Raw genomic sequence first — 18,325 nt, 5'->3', positions numbered from 1 at the left:
ATGGCGCGCGTGCTGATCGTGGGCGCCGGGCTGACTGGAAGCGTGTGCGCCGCACTGCTGAGGAGGGAGGCGTCGGGGCCTCTGTACCTCGCGGTGTGGGACAAGGCGGGGGCTGCAGGTGGGTGGTTGAGCCGCGCGGCCCCGCTCCTGAGATGGCGTGCACTGAGCCCAAGGAGAGAAGCCGGCCCGGCGGCCCCCGGGCTGCCCGGCCGAGCCGCCGCGTCACGTGACCGCGCACTTCCGGGGGGCCCCGAGGGAGGGCGGGAGGGCGGCGGCTCGGCCCCGGCCAGGCCCGAAGACCCCGGTCCGGAAGAATGGGCTGTTACCTTGGCTTGGCTGCCATGCAGGTGTCTCCACATTGTCTCCCAAGTGCTCATCCACCAAGATCTCGCGTACGGAATCCTGCCATTCTCGGGACTCTTTTGAAAGAGTTCATTCAATCATTCTGGCACTTCAGCCATCATTTTGTTTTATTTATTTATCCATCCGTTCATTCATTCCTTTTATTCAAGTTAACATGTGCACTAGTAACAGAGACCTAGTCAAGACTCCTCACCACTACCCCCCCTCCTTTTTTTTTTTTTTTTTTTTTTTTTGGTACTGGGATTGAACCCAGGTGCATCCTACTACCCTTACGTACCAGCCCTTTAATTTTAAAACAAGGTCTCATTAAATTCCTTAGGGTCTTGCTAAATTGCCGGGACTGGCTTTCAGCTGCTATCCTCCAGTCTCAACTTCCCAATTTCTGGGATTTCTGGCTTGCTCTGCCACCCTCCACCCCTTACTTTAAATCTCACAGTTAACGAATAGTCTAACTACCTCATGACAATGTTGAATGACCAAAACCTGGACTCAAAAAGAATGTTTCTTAATGTATTTGTAATGAAATTTATTTGGGGTAATCAGGGGGTGAATTGCATTAATTCTAAAGGGCTCATTCAAATGCACTGACGTTTACTTCTGAATTAATTCAAGGAGGAAGAATGACTACGGCCAGCAGCCCTCACAATCCACAGTGCACAGCCGACTTGGGTGCTCAGTATATCACTTGCACACCTCATTATGCCGAAAAACACCAAACGTAAGTTAGTTGCAAGGGGTGGAATCAGTCTTAGTAGTTGTATGATGGCAAAAGACACAAATCATCGATTTTATTTATTTTTTGCGGTATTAGGGATGGAATCCAGGGGCATTGTATCTCCGAACTACACCCCCAGTCCTATTTTTTGTTCTTTATTTTGAAACAGGGTCTCTCTGAGTTGCAGAGGGTCTCAGGAAACTGCAAAACCTACTTCACAGGGTCCTTGTGATTAGGTGACATATATTGAGCAAATAAAGAGCTCTATAAGTATTAATTACTACTAGTGTTGAGGAAGAGGTCAATGGAAGTTATCATCTTAACAAAATTTAAAATCATGTATTAAATACTTTTCTACTGATTTTCAGTGACTTTAATTTTTACTTACATGGAGTAGTAGGCCTCTGGCTAAGGTCTGCAAAAGATCTCTGGATTCTCAAACATTTCTGTTTCTACCTAGATTTCAAGTTTCACTTAACACAAAATAATCAATGAGTTGATTATTTGAAGATTCCTAGATATGATTTGGAATTATAATCTCAAAATATTCTTGGAAGAGACGGTAGTATTTTAGAGATCATCATAGTTTGTGCTTACATTATGTATTTATGGATTTATTTCAGTTTTTATGATGAACTGTTAGCACATGGCCTTTTGAAGCCTCTGACCTCTCTTATTGAAGGAATGGCGACCAAAGAAGGGGACCGTAACTTTGTGGCATTGCAAGGAACTTCTTCAGTCATTAAGCATTACTTACAAGAATCAGGTGAGCATTAGAATCTGTTCTGCCTTCTTTTTAAATTAGCATTGTAAAATAAAAGACATATATGTCTCTATATAATTATTACCATACAGAAAATTATAAAAAGCAAGTGTCCATCCATTTGCCACTCAAAAGCTTGTCCTCCCCCCCCCAAATAATCACTGGTAATAGTATCTAGTGTACACTTCAGAAAATGTTTGTGCTTCTAATTTATTGAACTACATGACTGTCTCTATGTTCTATGCTTTGCTTCCTATCTTGGATCTCTTTTTATTTCAGCAAGTTCAGTGTGCTTTGCTTTCTTTAATGACTTTTCAGTCTTATATGGTATATGTATACCATCATTTATTTATCAATTAACTTTCTGTTAAATATTTAGGCTGTTTGCAGGATGGGGATTGTTTTGTTTTTTCTTATACAAAAATGCTAAGGTGCATGTTTAACCTTAGCATACTTTTGAAAGCATATCTGGTCAAATCCTAATGGTTTAACAGCTGTATCAAATGCTATATTCATATCTCATTTAAGTAGGATCTGCTACATATTACTCTTAAGGAACATTTCACTGAAGGTAAATGAGAATGTTTCTTTCCCCACATTTGGGTATTATGAAATTTTTTAATTTTTAGCAATGGTCATAGGTTAAAAATCGTCTCACTGTAGTTTTGATTTGTGTTTCCTTAGTCATGAGTGAATTTATGCATTTTTTTGTTTTATTAACCAGATCTTTGCAATTGTTTTCATCATCTTTGCCCACTTTCTATTGGGCTTTCCTTTGTCCTTATATATTTTATGGGAGTCTTCAAAATAGATTTAAAACAAAAAATATAACTTTTTTGAAAAATCAATTATTTATTTTCTAAACAAAATAAGGTTTATGATGTATTATAATTTCGTTTATTACCCAATTCAAGATCACTGAGGAAAGATATTATCCAAGACTTTGTTTTGCTTCATAAGCTATTTCTAGAGTAATTATTATTTTCGTCCTCTCATCAAGTTTTACTTTTATTAAGAACCCCAAGAATCCCTAATACTGGGCATGAGAAAGGTTAGTGATATTGAATGCACAACATGAGAGAATAATAAATATCATTCTGAGGCCATTTATCTATCCAAAAATCAGTCTATGATAATGTATTAGAGTTGTGCATAGAAACAGAATTAATAGGGTATACTGTCAGTCCTCCATAGCTGCATATTCTGTGCCCTGGTTTCAATCAAAGGCAAATCAAAACTACTAAAAAAATTTAGAAAGTTTCAGAAAGCAAAACTCTAATGTGTTGCTCATCCCATAGTATGCTGAATTCATGAGAATAAAGTGATATGTAGACCTCCTGTGGTAGTCTCCCACCATTGCACAGATATTATTCAAGTACATAGGTGGGCAGGCTCAAGACCCATTTTCAAGTGTTTCAATTCTAGTCTAAATGCAGAAAAAAATGTCTGTGACCAAGCCAGAAGAATTCTCCTTTTCTCGGGGAAAGTGAACCTTTTTTATTTATGAAGCCCTTCAACTGATTGCAAAAGCACTACCCACACCAGGCAGAGCATTCTGCTTTACTCAGGTTTAAACCTAATATCCTCTAAACACAACTAAACAAATCGCTTTCATAGAAACACCCAGGAGATATCTAGGCACTACATGGTCTAGTCAAGGTGACCTGTCAAATTAACCATCACAAAGTGAAGTCCTTGCCCATTTTGGAGAATGTCACCATTGGCTTTATAGAATATCACCATAACAATGTTAAAAATATCATTTCCATTATCATTTTAACTTGACCCAAGTGATATGTGTACACTTACTGAAGTCTTCAAGTACTTAACTAACTGTATTATATGTCCATGTGTGCCTGCATGCACACGTCTGTTCGTCTTGTCAGTCCATAAACATTTATTGAGTGCTTATTTTATGTCAGGTATATTTTAGGTATTAATGGTGTAAGAGCCAGAATTCTGCCTGTATGGAGCAGGTTTTTCTTGAAGAATATTTCTTTCTTTCTTATAAAGACATTCATTGGATATTTTGGATCTACTTCCCTATTTTGTTAGGTATTTAGGGGAATATATGTGTTTTATCTTGTAATTTTGCTTTGGAAGCTCTTGAGAGAAGAGATTGTTGTTGATTATTAATTTTTATTATTTTTTATCATTATTTTGCAGTCTTGGGGATAGAACCTAGGGGCATTCTACCACTAAGCTGTATTCCCAGCCCTTTTACTTTTTATTTAGTGACAGAGTCTCAATTTGTTGTTGAAGTTGGCCTTGAACTTGAGATCCTTCTGCCTCAGCCTCCCAAGTAGCTGGAATTTACAAGCATGTAAAAGTCTTTGTAGTAAACACAGAAACTAACAAATAGTACCTGGTAATAATTATGTATATTTTATATCTGGCATAATTATATCGATTTCTAATATGAACATTTATATGAATATATATTATTAACATATATGTATTAGATGACTTTCAGTTCTAAATTAATTATTAGTAATGACATTTATGTTTTCAATTTGCATAGCCTCTTGGAATAGTGAGTGAGTTCTATAGATTTTCCTATCATTATATAAAACTTACTTTTATTTATTTTAGAAAGTAAATTTTAATAAAGGAAGTATATATTCCTGGCATAAAATTTATTCATTACGAGTGGGGATTAGTGAATGATGGAGAAAAAGTGGTAAGATATGAATTACAAGACTGAAGCAGGTCTAGGTGTAAGGGGCTTTATAAGCAATGTTAAAAATTTTACACTTTAGCTTAAGGGCAGTGGGAAGCCACTAAAAGGTTTTTTGCAAGACGTTTATGCATGGTCAAATTTGCTAAGTTCAGAAGTGCCTCTTGAGAGAATTTATGTTCTCTGTTTTAAAATGGGAGTCTCTAGAGCCTATAAATTTTAACACGTCATCTTTTATGAAAGTTATTAGCTACTTCGACAGAAAATTCTCCTTTTCTAGAAACTTCAGTCTCAGCAGTTGGAATGGAAAACTTTCTGGTTAAAAGAGCAGCTATACCATTTCCCCTGTGTCTTGGTGAAAACTGCCTTTTCAGTGGTTTGGACAAGTATGGGGTTAGATTATTGTTATTTCTATTATTTATTGTAGTAGTATGTTTTTTCTCCAGAGTACACACTTAATAGAAAGGGTCCTGAGAAGAAAGAATGACTACTAAATTAGAAAGAAAGTAAAGGAAGAGAATTTTGGAGACTGTAGAAGATACGCCTGAGCTTTGTGTTCACTGAAGTGGATCCATTTTGTGGCTATTTCTCTCTCATTCATATGGAAAATCCTGAGAACGTGAAAATGATTTTGCTTTTGGAGCAGGTGCAGAAGTCTACCTCAGACAGTGTGTGACCCAGATCAACCTTAGAAATGGCAAGTGGGAAGTCTCCAAGGAGACAGGTTCCCCCGAGCGGTTTGACCTTGTTGTCCTGACTATACCGGCTCCTCAGATTCTGCAGCTTCAAGGTGACATTGTGAACTGTGAGTTCCTTTTGCCGTTTACCTCTGTGGGAGGGGGGGTTTCTTTGACAGAGTGTGAATTTGCTTTAACTCTCTCGATGAAGGGTACGTTATAGATTTTATTGATTTCATGTCTTAAAACTGCTGATGGTAGCCTAGTCTGTGATATTAGTCAAGGCCAAAATGAAACACATAATTTGTTTAATCGGTGAAAAGTTGAACTTTTTTTTTTTATTGTCCTTGGCCTTTAAAAGAAGTTGATGAATTTTCAGTAGTGTGGCCTAAAAGAAGAGTTGTGGGCATCCTGGAGAAGCGAAGGTTATGATGATGCCAGTTCTTATGTGGGATGCTTCGTTTTCTTTCTTTTTGCTCTCTGGGTTGCCTCTAGGTATTTACTTCTGTTTGAAGAAGTTGCCTAGCCCGTTGTGAGAGAAAGGCACAAGAGAAGAAATTTGTGGGTGGTGTATAAATTATGTTGAAGGAGCTAAAATTATGTTAAATGAGCTAAAACTATAATAAACTAAAATTCAGAGGAAATTGCTTTGTTTGAATAAGGAAATAAAAAAGGATTTTTCTTCCTAAAAATAACAAAGCTGTATTTAAGGATTATTGAGGGCTATTGACAAGTAGAATGTCATAAAGATTTTAGCAAGTTCAATATTACCATTTTATAAAACTGAATCTTTTTTAGGGCAGAGGGAAGCCATTAAACTATAGTAGAGGAGTGTGTGTGTGTGTGTGTGTGTGTGTGTGTGTGTGTGGCGGTGGGAATGGAACCCAGGGGTTTTCTACTTCTGGGCTACACTCCTACCCCTATTTTTTATGTTTTATTTGGAAACAGGGTCTCACTAAGTTGCTGAGAGCCTCACTAAGTAACTGAGGCTGGCTTTGAACCCGCGTGATCCTCCTGTCTCAGCCTTCTAAGTACTAGGATTACAAGCGTGCACCACCACACCCAGCCATAATAGAAAATTTTTTAAGAAACCAAAATTTGTGTTTGCCAATCTGAGAAATTTTGATTTATCTATCTGAGAACCTAATTTTTGTCTTCCCGGCCTATGAAATGACAAGTGGGAAGTCTCCAAAGAAACCAGCTCCCTGAGTAGTTGGTCTTGTCCTCATGATGTTAGTTCCTCCTGTGTTTGTGTTTTTGGAAGCATTGACTTTAGGTTTCAAATTCTATGGGCCTGGTGCAGAAAAAGCCTCTACAAAGACTCAGCAACTCTGAAAGAAAGTTGGAATGTGCGAACAAAGAGACTAAAGAGACTGAGGTAGAGAGACCCTGTCACCAACTGGAGTTTTTTAAATCAGCTGAGTCTGACTTTTCAGTCTACTTCAAAAGATCCACCTCAGTTCCTTTCCAACCTACAGAAAATCTTATAGGAATCTTCCATTCTTTTAAAATAAGGTTGCATTTAATGAATTAACCCTTTCAAGTTTCAGATGTGTTTTCATTTGAAGCTGGTAAAATTGTTATTATCACATAATGTGATAATAATGAGTTACCATCAAATTTGATTTCATAATCGAACTTTGTAGTTCCATCAGTAAACTCTGTTAATTCTTAGTCTTTATTCCTTATCACCTACTGGGGAATATTATTGAGTACAGAAGATTATTGTTAAGTACATTTAATTTGCTGATTAGAATTTATGAACTAAAGCAGGCTATTTTTAAAAGTTGTTTTCCACTTACACATTGTGTTTATAGGTCTTTTATGTCTCATGTCTGTGTCTAGTTTTTATGTTTTGGAAATATTTGAAAGTAAAATATTTTTTATTTGACAATGTTTTATTCTGAAAGTTTCTAGATAACAAAACAATATTTAATTAGTGACTCTAACTAGGTTGATCTGTAAAAAATTGGTTTTTTTGTAGGTCAGAAGTCATCATTTATTAGCAATTTCACGTGATCCAAAAAAAATACTGTGGATATAGAGGTTGAAGAAAAATTATGACTAAGCCAGTAATTCTTGATATAGATTGAAGGGTTTTTTTAGAATCATAAACAGTACTTTACCATGTCCTTTTCATTTTATGTTATCTTTAATTATAGTGCTATTAAAATATATCATAATGTTTTGACAAACCTTTAATATCCAATCTTTTGTCTTTGTCTTTTGAACTTGTGCTATTTTTATTCTTCTTAAGTTCTTAAATATTACCATTGGTTTAGCACTACTTAATACCTCAATTCCTAAAGTTTCCTCCACCTTTTTTATATTTTTTTTCTTCTGTGATAAGCACAGTTAACATACCAGGCATGGCGGCACACACTTTTAATTCCAGCATTTGGGAGGCTGAGACAGGAGGATTGTGGTTTGCAGACAGCCTCAGCTACTTAGGCCCTTTGCAACTCAGTGAGACCCTGTTTCAAAATAAAGAATAAAAAATAGGGCTGGGGGTGTAGCTTAGAGGTAGAATGCCCCTGGGGTCCATCCCTGGTACCACACAAATACACACACACACACACACACACACACACACACACACACACCAGTTAACATAAGATCTATCCTTTTAGCATTTTTTGAGTGTATACTATACAGTTTTATTAGCTATAGGCACTATGTTATACAGTAGACATTTAGGATTCATTCATTCTACATAATTGAAACTTTGTACTATTTGTCTAAAGCTCCCTGATTTCTCCTTCCCCAGGCCCTGCAATAAGAACTATACAAAATCTACTTTTTCTTTAATTCATACAACTCAATTTTATTCTATTTTTCTTGCAACATTAGGAATGGAACCTAAGGCATTGTGTATAACTAGGCAAGCATTCTACCAGTAAGCAGCACCCCTAAGCCTTTTCTTTAATTCATAAATATCAGCAGTGGCCTATATATGAATAATTAATTAATATATACATTTTCTGTCTGTGTTTTCTAGTGAAACTTAAATTTGTCCTCATTTGATTATCAGACATCCTAAGCTACTATGAAAGACATCTGCTTATAAAGCCATATATGGCCATCTAGTGGGTCAAATTTGTATTGCAATTTCCCATATAATTTGTGTGTGTGTGTGTGTGTGTGTGTGTGTGTGTGTGTGTGTGTGTGTCTGGATATGGAACCCACTCCGAGCTACACCCGAGGCTGTCCATAAACGTGATCCTCCAGTCTCAGCCTCCCAAATGCTGGGATTACAAGCGTGCATCACCATACCCAGCTTCCACAGAATCTTTAGAAGACTTCAGTGAAGATGGTTGGAACAAAGGATAACACCAAGACTATAATATAGTTCACAAAAGTACATGTCAAAGGGAAATAAATTTAGTCCCATGAGAATTAACTACCTCGCTCAAAAGTGCAAAGTTAATTAGTAACACTGGGCTAAAGGTCACACATTCATACAAACTATGAACAGCCTCAGATCTTTGGAATTCTGTGTTTTGCTAATTCTCTTTCTGAATCATATCTAGATTTTATAATCAACATGCATAACATCTCTTAAATTGAAGATTTATCTTTTAATAATAGTATTAGTATAACCTGGATCTCTTTTTAAACTTTCTCTATTTTGCTTTTTATCAGAGAAAAAGAACTACTTTTTTCTCTTAGCAATTATGTATTACATTTATTATACCTGGAGAATAGGGAAGCTTCATGTACTATATAGTGAACCTCTTATGATTTACCTTCTGGTTCTATGATTATGTGACTCTCTCCATGTTAATTATCTCACTTATTCCTCAAAGCAACCTAGGTGTCATTATCATCTCCTCTTTTATTAATGAAACTGGAATGTGAATCTCAGTAGTGTTTAAATGATTGCTTAGAGTGATTGCTCATATAGTGTTCTTCTCATTCTTTTTTTTTTTTTTTAGTGGTACTGGGGTTTCTGGAAACCCTTCTACCTCGGGCTACACCCCCAGACCTATTTTTATATTTTTTATTTGGAAACAGGGTCTCTTAAGCCAGCGTGCCTGGCTTCGAACCTGCGCGATCCTCCTGTCTCTGCCTCCCAAGCGTGGGGATTACAAGCGTGCGCCACCACGCCCGGCCTTCTTCTCATTCTTAATAAAAAATTATGGTCTAAAAAAAAAACTTTAGAAGCTCTTTTTTGAAGATTTTGATTACTAAGATTTGGATAGGGCTCAGCAATTTGTGTCATTAACAATACCCTATAGGATGCCTCTCCATCTCCCTCCAAGTTAGGCGTGTTTGAGATATTCTGTTCAATCATAATACTCTTTAAGTTGTGTGTATGTGTGTGTGTGTGTTTGTGTGCGTGGGCATTTTACCTCTGATATACCTATTCAAGATACACCCTGAGCCCTCTTTATGTTTTGTTTTGAAACAATGTCTCACTAGGTGGCTGAGTCTCATTACTTGCTGAGACTGACCTCAAACCTACAATCCTCCTGTGTCAGCCTCCCAAGTACTGGGATTATAGACATGCACCACCAGCTAAGGTTTTATTGTGATTCTTATTTTCCAGTTAAGTGTCTTCCTCAGTAAATCATTAAATCCATGAGGAAAAATGTCCTATATGACATACTGTCCCCACCTAACTTCAAGCATTGTGTCTCACAAAGACCCACAGGCTGCTAGTAGTTGTTCAGTCAGTCCCTGTAGAATGAACACCTCTCATTTCAGAAGCTGATTGTTAGTTGCTAGGGGCCAGAGAATTTTAGTCTTCTGATCCCTGTTTGTTCATGGTGCTAGGATAAAAGGGCAAACCTTGGATGGATCATAGAATTTTAGTCCTAGAAAGAAACTTGGGGATCATTGCTTTTTTCCATTCTGACTTTAGGATTAGGAATTTAAAATATGACCTGTCTTGTACAAGATTACACAAATCATTAGAGGACAGGCAGGAGAGGGTATGATCAAGAAAAAGGAGGCACCTTTCAAATGCCAGTATTGGTCTCTTTTTTTTTTTTTTTTTTTTTTTGCGATACTGTGATGGAACCCAGAAGCATTCTACCTCTGACCTACACCTCCAGCCATATTTTTTATTCGTTATTTTGAAACAGGGTTTTGCTGAATTGCAAAGAGCCTCAGTAAGTTTCTGAGGCTGTCCGTGAACCACAATCCACCTGTCTCAACCTCCCAAATGCTGGGATTACAAGTGTGCACCACCACACTGGATGCCTGGCATCCAGTATTGTTTTGATTTTACATGTCCTACATATTTTAGTATGGCTCTTCCTTAGGCTATCATGGACTAGCTGGACCCATGGCTCACCTCCCTGCCGTAATTCTTCCATTCGTCTGCTTGGGGCATGTGGCATAGACAGTAGAAAAGATGTAGTATAAGCACTAAAGTAAAACAGGGGAGCTGGAGGGTGATTATGAAGATGAGGAGCCTGGGAAGTTTCTACCCCTACACTGTGTTACCACTCACGCGGGTACTCAGGTTCTTCCTTGTACCTTTACATTAAAGGAATGCACATTTTAAGAGCCTCCTAATTCATATGCTTCAATAATAGTTTTCATAATCTATCTCGTGTCCTTAAAACTAGGATGTTGATTTTTTCTTTTTCTTGTCCAAAGAAAGAAAAAAACTAGGTCTGAGGGTGCTCAGTTCCCCTGGTTAGAGCCACTTTTTCTATCTCTATGTATACTGTATGCTAGGAGAATATAAGTGTTTCAGGCATATAGTAAGAACATAAGTACTATTAATATGCCCAGGATTTTTGTAATGTTTTTAACTTGTTTATCATCAAGGAATAAGTCTGAGCTATCTACTCAAGTAGTATCCTTGGTGTTGGGCATTAAACAAAGGTGGCTATTTTATTTCCAGGGATTTACAAATAGGACTAATTTGAGACATATTCAAATGAATATGAATTTACTATATTCATTATAGGGAAAAGCATTATAATTAGCTTCAAAACATTACATTAATTAACTTTTGATAAAAATCAATTACTTTGGTAAAAAAGAGTTATTTATTATGTGAGGGTCTTGTGTATGTGTGTGTGCATGCGCATGCGCGCGAGTGTGCGTGTGTGTGTGTGTGTTCTTGCAAATCAGCAGGGATCTTTTTTATGAGAGCCACTCTCTTCCCTAGAGTAGAAGGAATAAAAAATTTGCACAGGTATCTGCCCCACAAGGTGACCTGCCTTGCCACCATCCACACGATCTTCTCAGTCTCTAAAGAGCCAGCATGATAGGTTATTTCTTAAGTAATCCACATCCCTGTCATTTTTTCTAGACACTAAGTCAAGTACATTGAGAACACAGTGCACAGAAAAATAACAAATGAGCTTCCATGTTGACAAATGTAAACATGATACATTCAGAGGAAGGCATGTGAAAGCTGGCTCACAGAATGATGTGCCTGAGCTTTAAGTGATGAATAAGGATATGGTGGCATGAGTCTTGGTAGACTGATTATAATATCAGTCAAATCTGTGCTTCAAAAATATTGACCATAATATACCTGGATATACATTGTAAGGATATCAGAAATACAATGCAAAATGATGATGCATTTGTACCAAGAATACTATGTGGCCAGCTTGAATTAGATTTGACAGCGTTAGGGTGCAAGGAATGCCTCTTGCTTTATTTCTATGAAGTTGATAAACTCTGCATGTTCATGGTAAGAAACCCAATCTCCAATCTCATTGGTGCTTCTTTCCCGCCCTTTGAACCACATGGAAATCTCAGCCTTGTGTAGTGCTGTTCTGGGGTAGTGTGAGGCCTGAGACTAGAGGAAACCATCATCACTGCTGTTCCTGTGTGTGCAGTGTGTCCTCAACCCCCAAACACCAGACGCTGTCTTGCCTAGGCTCAAGGTGCCTCTCACTGGAAGCCACTGACTAATTGCAGAGGTTTTCCCACTGCCCTCTGGGCTGAGAGGCATGTACCCCAGGCACTCTGCAGCAAGCCCCACCTGGACAGTAGACTTAGAGTGTTTTTACCATAAAGAAATGGAGAGTGTTTAAGATGATAGATATGTTTAACCTGATTTAATTTTTTAACTTTTGGGGGGATGGTACTGGGGTTCCTGGAAACCCTTCTACCTCCGGGCTACGCTCCCAGACCTATTTTATATGTTTTATTTGGAAACAGGATCTCTTAAGCCAGGGAGGCTGGCCTCGAACCTGCGCGATCCTCCTGTCTCCGTCTCCCAAGCACGGGAATTACAAGTGTGCACCACTATGCCCGGCATTGTTTAACCTGATTTAAACACTATACAATGTACACACATATTGGAACATTATATGATATTTCATACGTATGTACAATTTAAAAAAATTTAAAAACCTATTTGAATGTTGATTTGAATGAATTGCAATTAAGTGTTAATTTGGGGAGAACTGTTATCTTTTTAATAGTGCACATTTCTATCCAAGAAATGAAACATTTTTTATTTATATGCATGTCCTTCAGTAAAATTTTATACCTTCTTTTCTTTTTTTGGTGGTACTGGGGTTCCATTCTACCTCCGGGCTACACTCCCAGACCTATTTTATACTTTTTTATTTTTGGAAACAGGGTCTTTTAAGCCAGCATGGCTGGCTTTAAACCTGTGCAATCCTCCTGTCTCCACCTCCCAAGCACGGGGATTACAAGCGTGCGCTACCACACCCAGCTCTATACCTTCATTTTTTTAACCTACCTAACACCATCCAGTACAGAAAACTTAGTAAGTATTGGTGGAATAGGAGAGGAAAGGTGAGTAGGGGATAGAATTAGGTTACAAATATAGAAGTAGGTTATAATGTTTGAAAGGGCTAAGAAGAGAACTATGAATGGAATCATAATTCATTTAAGATTCTATAAACAAATGGTGTGAGGAAAGCTTTACTTCCTCTACTGCACATGTGTGTGGCCATCATCCTTTAGAAATACAGTGCTGAGAATCTCTTTCCTTAATTAGCAGGTGAGGAAAGGAGAGTTGCCTCATGACTTATTATTCCATGGTCTTCTATAAAGTACATACACTTTGCTATATTAAGCCAGTTTGGTGGATATTTAGGAGATGGCCCTGTTGTTTATTATGAGTCCTCCACTTCCCACCCCTACCTTCAATATTTTTTATTACTTTTCAAGACAAACCTGATACATAATCTTTTATAAGATGTAAACAATCAAAAAATAATATTTCATTTCCTGGATCTATCCTTCATTCTGACTTCCTAGAGGTAACTGAGGTTCACAGTGAGTGTCCCCTCATACTTTGCTCTCCCTATGGATGGGATGACTGAGCATCTTCTAAAAAATTGTTTTGCAAGTTGCTTTTTTTCCCCAATAAGTTATAAAATTTATTGAAGCATTACAAATTTTTAAACAATGAGCTTTATGTCTGCAGATAGATAGACTTTTAAAAAGTTTTTTTTCTCTTCTTTTTTTCTATTTTTTTAATTGGTGCGCTGTATTCATACATCATAATGGGATTAAAAAAAAAAACTTTTGTAGACATACATGCACACATCGCCCAGTTAGCCCCACCCGATTCCCACCCCATTCCCTCCCCATCTCTCCTTCCCATGCTTGGCTTGATGGTTGACATCTAGTATTATAGCAATTTATCCAAAATTACCAATGATAATCTCATGTAACAGTTTCATTTGTCTGATACCAAGCTTTTGATGACTTAAAGATAACATTTCAATATTTCTTTTTGCTTTTTTTTCTTACCAGAGAATATTTTTTCTTTTTTTTTTTAGGTGAAACTATCATACATTTATTTATTTATTTTTCACAAAAAAAATCTATCCTAATATGGAATATGGACTCTAGATACCCAAAACGATCTCGAAAAAGAACAAAGCTAGAAGATGTATATTTTCTGATTTCAAAGCATATAAAGCTACAATAATTGAAACAGTGTAGTACTGTTATAAAGGCAGATATATAAACCATTGGAGTTAAATAAAAGCCTAGAGATAAATTTCCATATATTGTCAAGTTATTTTTGACAAGGTTTCCACGAACATTTGGTGGTGGAAATAATAATCCTTTAACTAAATATTGTTGAAAAATAATCATTACATGAAAAAGAATAAAATTGGACCCTTACCTAACACCATATACAAATATTAACTCAAAATAGATAAAAGACCTAAATATAAATCTTAAGACTATAAACTTTTAGGAGAAAATCTGGGTCATAAAACCTCACAGCATTGAAATTGGCAGTGATTTCTTGGATATGATTTCAATGGCACAGGCAACAGAAGGGTAAACAAACTCCCTAAAAAATAAACAAATATTGTAAACAAATTACAATAAACAAATATTGTAAAAGGCAATGTAAACAGAGTTAAAAGTTACTGATAGAATGGGATAAAATATTTCCAAATGCTATATCTGAAGATATATTAATATTCCAACTAGAAATCCTAAAAATTAGCAACAATAAAAACAAACAGTACAATTTAGAGATATGTAAAAGACTAACATAAATAATTAATCTCCACAGATAGCCAATCTTAGTTGTCTGCTGGATGGAAAATCTTGTTTCTCTGGTTCTGGTGTGTGTTTCCTATTTCTTCTATGTAGTTAATCTCTTTGAGTATTTTCTCTAGCGCTGGTTTTGAAGACATAAATTCCTTCAGTTTCTGCTTGTTATGGAAGCTTCTTATTTCCCCATCTAATTTGATAGAAAGTTTTGCTGGGTAGGAAATTTTTGGCTGGAAGTTGTTTTCTTTCAGAGTTTGGAATATGTTACTCCAAGCCCTTCTGGCTCTCATGACTTGGTTTGGGAAGTCTGGAGTGATTCTAATTGGTTTGCCTCTGAATGTCACTTGGCCCTTTGTTTTAACAAATTCTAATTGGTTTGCCTTTAAGATTCTCTGCTTGGCTTCCACATTGGTCATTTTGACAATTATATGGTATGGGGATCCTCTTCTCCGATCCTGTCTAAAGGGAGTTCTATAAGTTTCCTGGACCTGTGTATCGACCTCTTGCTCTACGTTTGGAAAATTTTCTGCTATTACTTCCTTGAAAAGATTGTTGATCCCTTTGGTTTCACTTTCTTTTCCCTCCTCTATTCCAATTAGTCTTAGGTTAGCTCTCAAAATGGGCCCATATTTCTTCAATGTCAGATTCCTGCTGTCGGATATTTTTTTCTAAATTAGAAACTATGCGTTCATTTATGGAGTGATCATCTTCTAAGAGCGAGATTCTATTCTCCATGTGGTCTAATTGGTTGTTTGTACTTTGAATTGAGGACTTTACTTCATTAATTGCATCCTTTATCTCTTTTTGGCTCTCGCTGAATTCTTTTCAAAACATCTCTATTATTTCTACAGTTATTTTCCTGATTTGATCTTCTAGAAATCTCTGAATTTCTGTTTTATCAGGTTCCGATGTTGTGGGGTTGTGGGCATTCATTGCTCCATTGTTATTCCTCTTTCCCATGATTTCGGAAGTTTGTGCCTTCTCTGGGTTCTTCCCTTGGGTCACTACGACTTCACTTAAGGTGCTGTGGATCTCGAGTCTGTGGTATCTCAGTCCCCACTACTCCTTTACTGGGTTGTATCGCAGAGTCTCAGACCCAGGGAGTCAATCAAGGCTGCTTTAGACCATGGTGGGTGCCAGGTTGGGCATTCTCCTATGATGTCATATCTCTGCCACCGCCACTCCCCCACTGGGTCAAGTCCCTGGGAGTGCAGTACTGGGATTTCTCCGCTAGGGGCCGCAATTTGACTCATTGATGTTGAGTGTGCTGATGGGGCCGTAGTGGACTTGGTGAATTCGCTGCTGCTGCCGCCGGTGGCAATATGGCACCGCTGCCACACCCTCGGCTGTGAGGCTGGCGTATTTCTTCTCTGGTTTTGAGCTCCACTCTGAGTCCCTGCAGCATGTGCTGAGCCCAGTCACTGGGAGCTTTAGATGCTCCCTGCGCCGAAAAATCTGCCAAATTCCGCCTGGCTGATCCGAAGCGGCTCACTTCGGCTTGCTGTCCGTGGCTCCTCTCTGGAGCCTGGTGGGCTGTTGAGTGCGTTGGTCTGGTGCTGTCCAGTGAACTCGCCACTCGCAAGGCGCTGCTGCCGTGTCCTCGGGCGTGAGGCCGGCGTATCTCCTCTGTGGCTCTGAGCTCCGTTCTGAGTCCCCCTCCTCTCTGAGGCCTGGTGCTGCAAGGGAAGATGGTGCCTGCTGCTCCGGCTGCAGCACTGCGGTCTGGTTTCTCTCTGGTGTCTCGTTTTTCCAGCCCTCTTTTTCTCTGTCCCTTGTATTTACATTTTTTGTTTCTCTGCTGATGGTGTTTTCTGGCTATGAAAGGCGCTGATTTTGTGGTAATACAGATTGGTTGTTAGCGGGGCTCGTAAGCCCCACTTTTCTCCATCGCCATCTTCTCTGAAGTCTGAAAGTTGCTTTTTAACTTGACATTCCTTCAGATAAAAACTGTATTTCTATTTATCAGCTGCATAAAAATTTTTATAGTGTGAATTTAATATTTCATCTCTTAATGCTTCTTGATAGACATTCAGTAGACATTGATAGCCACCGTTTTTCCCACAGAAACCTATGACTTGATAAACATCTTTTTAAATAAATCCTTATGTATTGATACCTTTGTTTTTTATGTGTGGTACTAGAGATGGAACTCATGGGCCTTCTATCTTGTGGCTACACCCCCAGCCCTATCTTTTTTATTATTTTTATACAGAATCTCACTAAGTTACTGAGATACTGAGGATTTGAACCTATGCTCTCCTGTTTCAGCCTCCCAAATACTGAAATTAGAGGCATGTGCTACCATATCCAACTTGAACTGAAATTTTTAATACTATATTTGATCTTAAAATACCCAGAGAGAAATTTTTGTGTCAAAGGATCTGTATGTCTTAGTGTATATTGCCAAATTATGTTCCACAATTTTTTCAGTTCTTTTCATTTATAATGTGTTTTGTAGACTCATTAGCACTAGATATTTTTAATTTTGATTCCTCTTTTAAAACATCTGCCAAATAATAAGTAAAAGTGAGTACATCATTCTTGCTTTAATGTATATTTTCATTGGTTTAAAGTAAAACTAAGTCTTTTTTCATAAGTTTATTGGCCATTTAGATTTCCTCTTCTGTGAATGTCTCAGTTATCTCCTATGGTTTATTTTCTAGTGAGCTATCTGTTTTTAGGAGCATTTCACATATAAGGAATATTAATATTTGTCATGTAGTAGTACAGATATTTCTCAGACTGTCCTATTTTTAAAATTTTTGTTTGTCATTTGCCATAATAATTTCTTAGAATTTTTCATCAAATGTCTCTTTTATTAATAGCTGCTGGATTTTCTGACTTACCAAGCTCTCTCTCACTTACTCTAAAATCATAAAAGTATTTTTGCAATAATTTTAGTTTTTATGCTTTATGTTTAAATCTTTATTCCATCTGAAATATGTGTTTATGTAATGCAGTAGGTGTCAAACTTTCTTTTTCTTCCAAAGTGATATTAGCACCATTTATTTAATAAGAGATTTTTTTTCCTGCTAAATTGAAATTCTTCATCCGTCATATGTCATCTTCCATATGTATTTGTGTCTATTTTCTGTCTGTCTATCCTGTTGCATTTATTTATTCCCATGATGACACCATCATCATTTTATATATTGTTTCTCTGTGGCCATAACTCATTTTTAAGGAGCCTGAACTGTATAGAGTGGAGGCATGGAACAGCTTTGTTTTTGCCTAGAACTGTCCTCAAACTTCCATTTGTTGAATTCCGTGTCTTTCTAAAGAGAATCCCTTAATGACGTATTTGTCATTTGCTAAGTGTTCTAGTCAATTTTGGCTACTTGTAGAGTCTCACTTGAGTTTACGATTCCATTGTGTTTAAATTTTAGTGTGAATTTAAAGCTCATTCTCTCGACTCCCAAATCCAGCCAGACCTGTCTATGGTGCCAGGGGCTAGCGGCAGAGTGGGTTCAATCTCTCTTTGAGGTAGCCTTGGCTTTATTGTAGTTCATTTCTGTTGTCTATTGCTTGGTGATAGTTTGTGTATAGAAAGTGTGTGATGTGTTTTCTTGGCCCAGAGTGCAGTGTTCAGCCTCACATGAACATTTTACTGCTGTTAACCACTCTTGCCTCCAGCCTGGGCAGCTCTACCAGCCTTGTGT

At 37.5% G+C, this 18,325-nt stretch overlaps 1 protein-coding gene across 1 annotated transcript in view; it reads left to right on the top strand.

Moving 5' to 3' along the window:
• Positions 1 to 18,325, top strand: part of RNLS (renalase, FAD dependent amine oxidase) — a gene marked incomplete at both ends in the record, with an annotated part of 281,853 nt that continues 263,528 nt past the window's right edge. The window contains 4 exons of the mRNA XM_080694824.1: positions 1 to 118; positions 976 to 1,081; positions 1,702 to 1,844; positions 5,165 to 5,323. Of these exons, the coding sequence (XP_080550950.1) occupies positions 1 to 118; positions 976 to 1,081; positions 1,702 to 1,844; positions 5,165 to 5,323 (526 nt within the window). The remainder of the gene's footprint in view (positions 119 to 975; positions 1,082 to 1,701; positions 1,845 to 5,164; positions 5,324 to 18,325) is intronic.

This window comes from Muscardinus avellanarius, assembly GCF_963383645.1.
Source record: "Muscardinus avellanarius genome assembly, chromosome: 4".
In the NCBI taxonomy this organism is placed as follows: Eukaryota; Metazoa; Chordata; class Mammalia; order Rodentia; family Gliridae; genus Muscardinus; species Muscardinus avellanarius.
The sequence above is the reverse complement of the archived record's forward strand: the minus strand, read 5'-3'. Positions and strand labels throughout refer to the sequence as shown.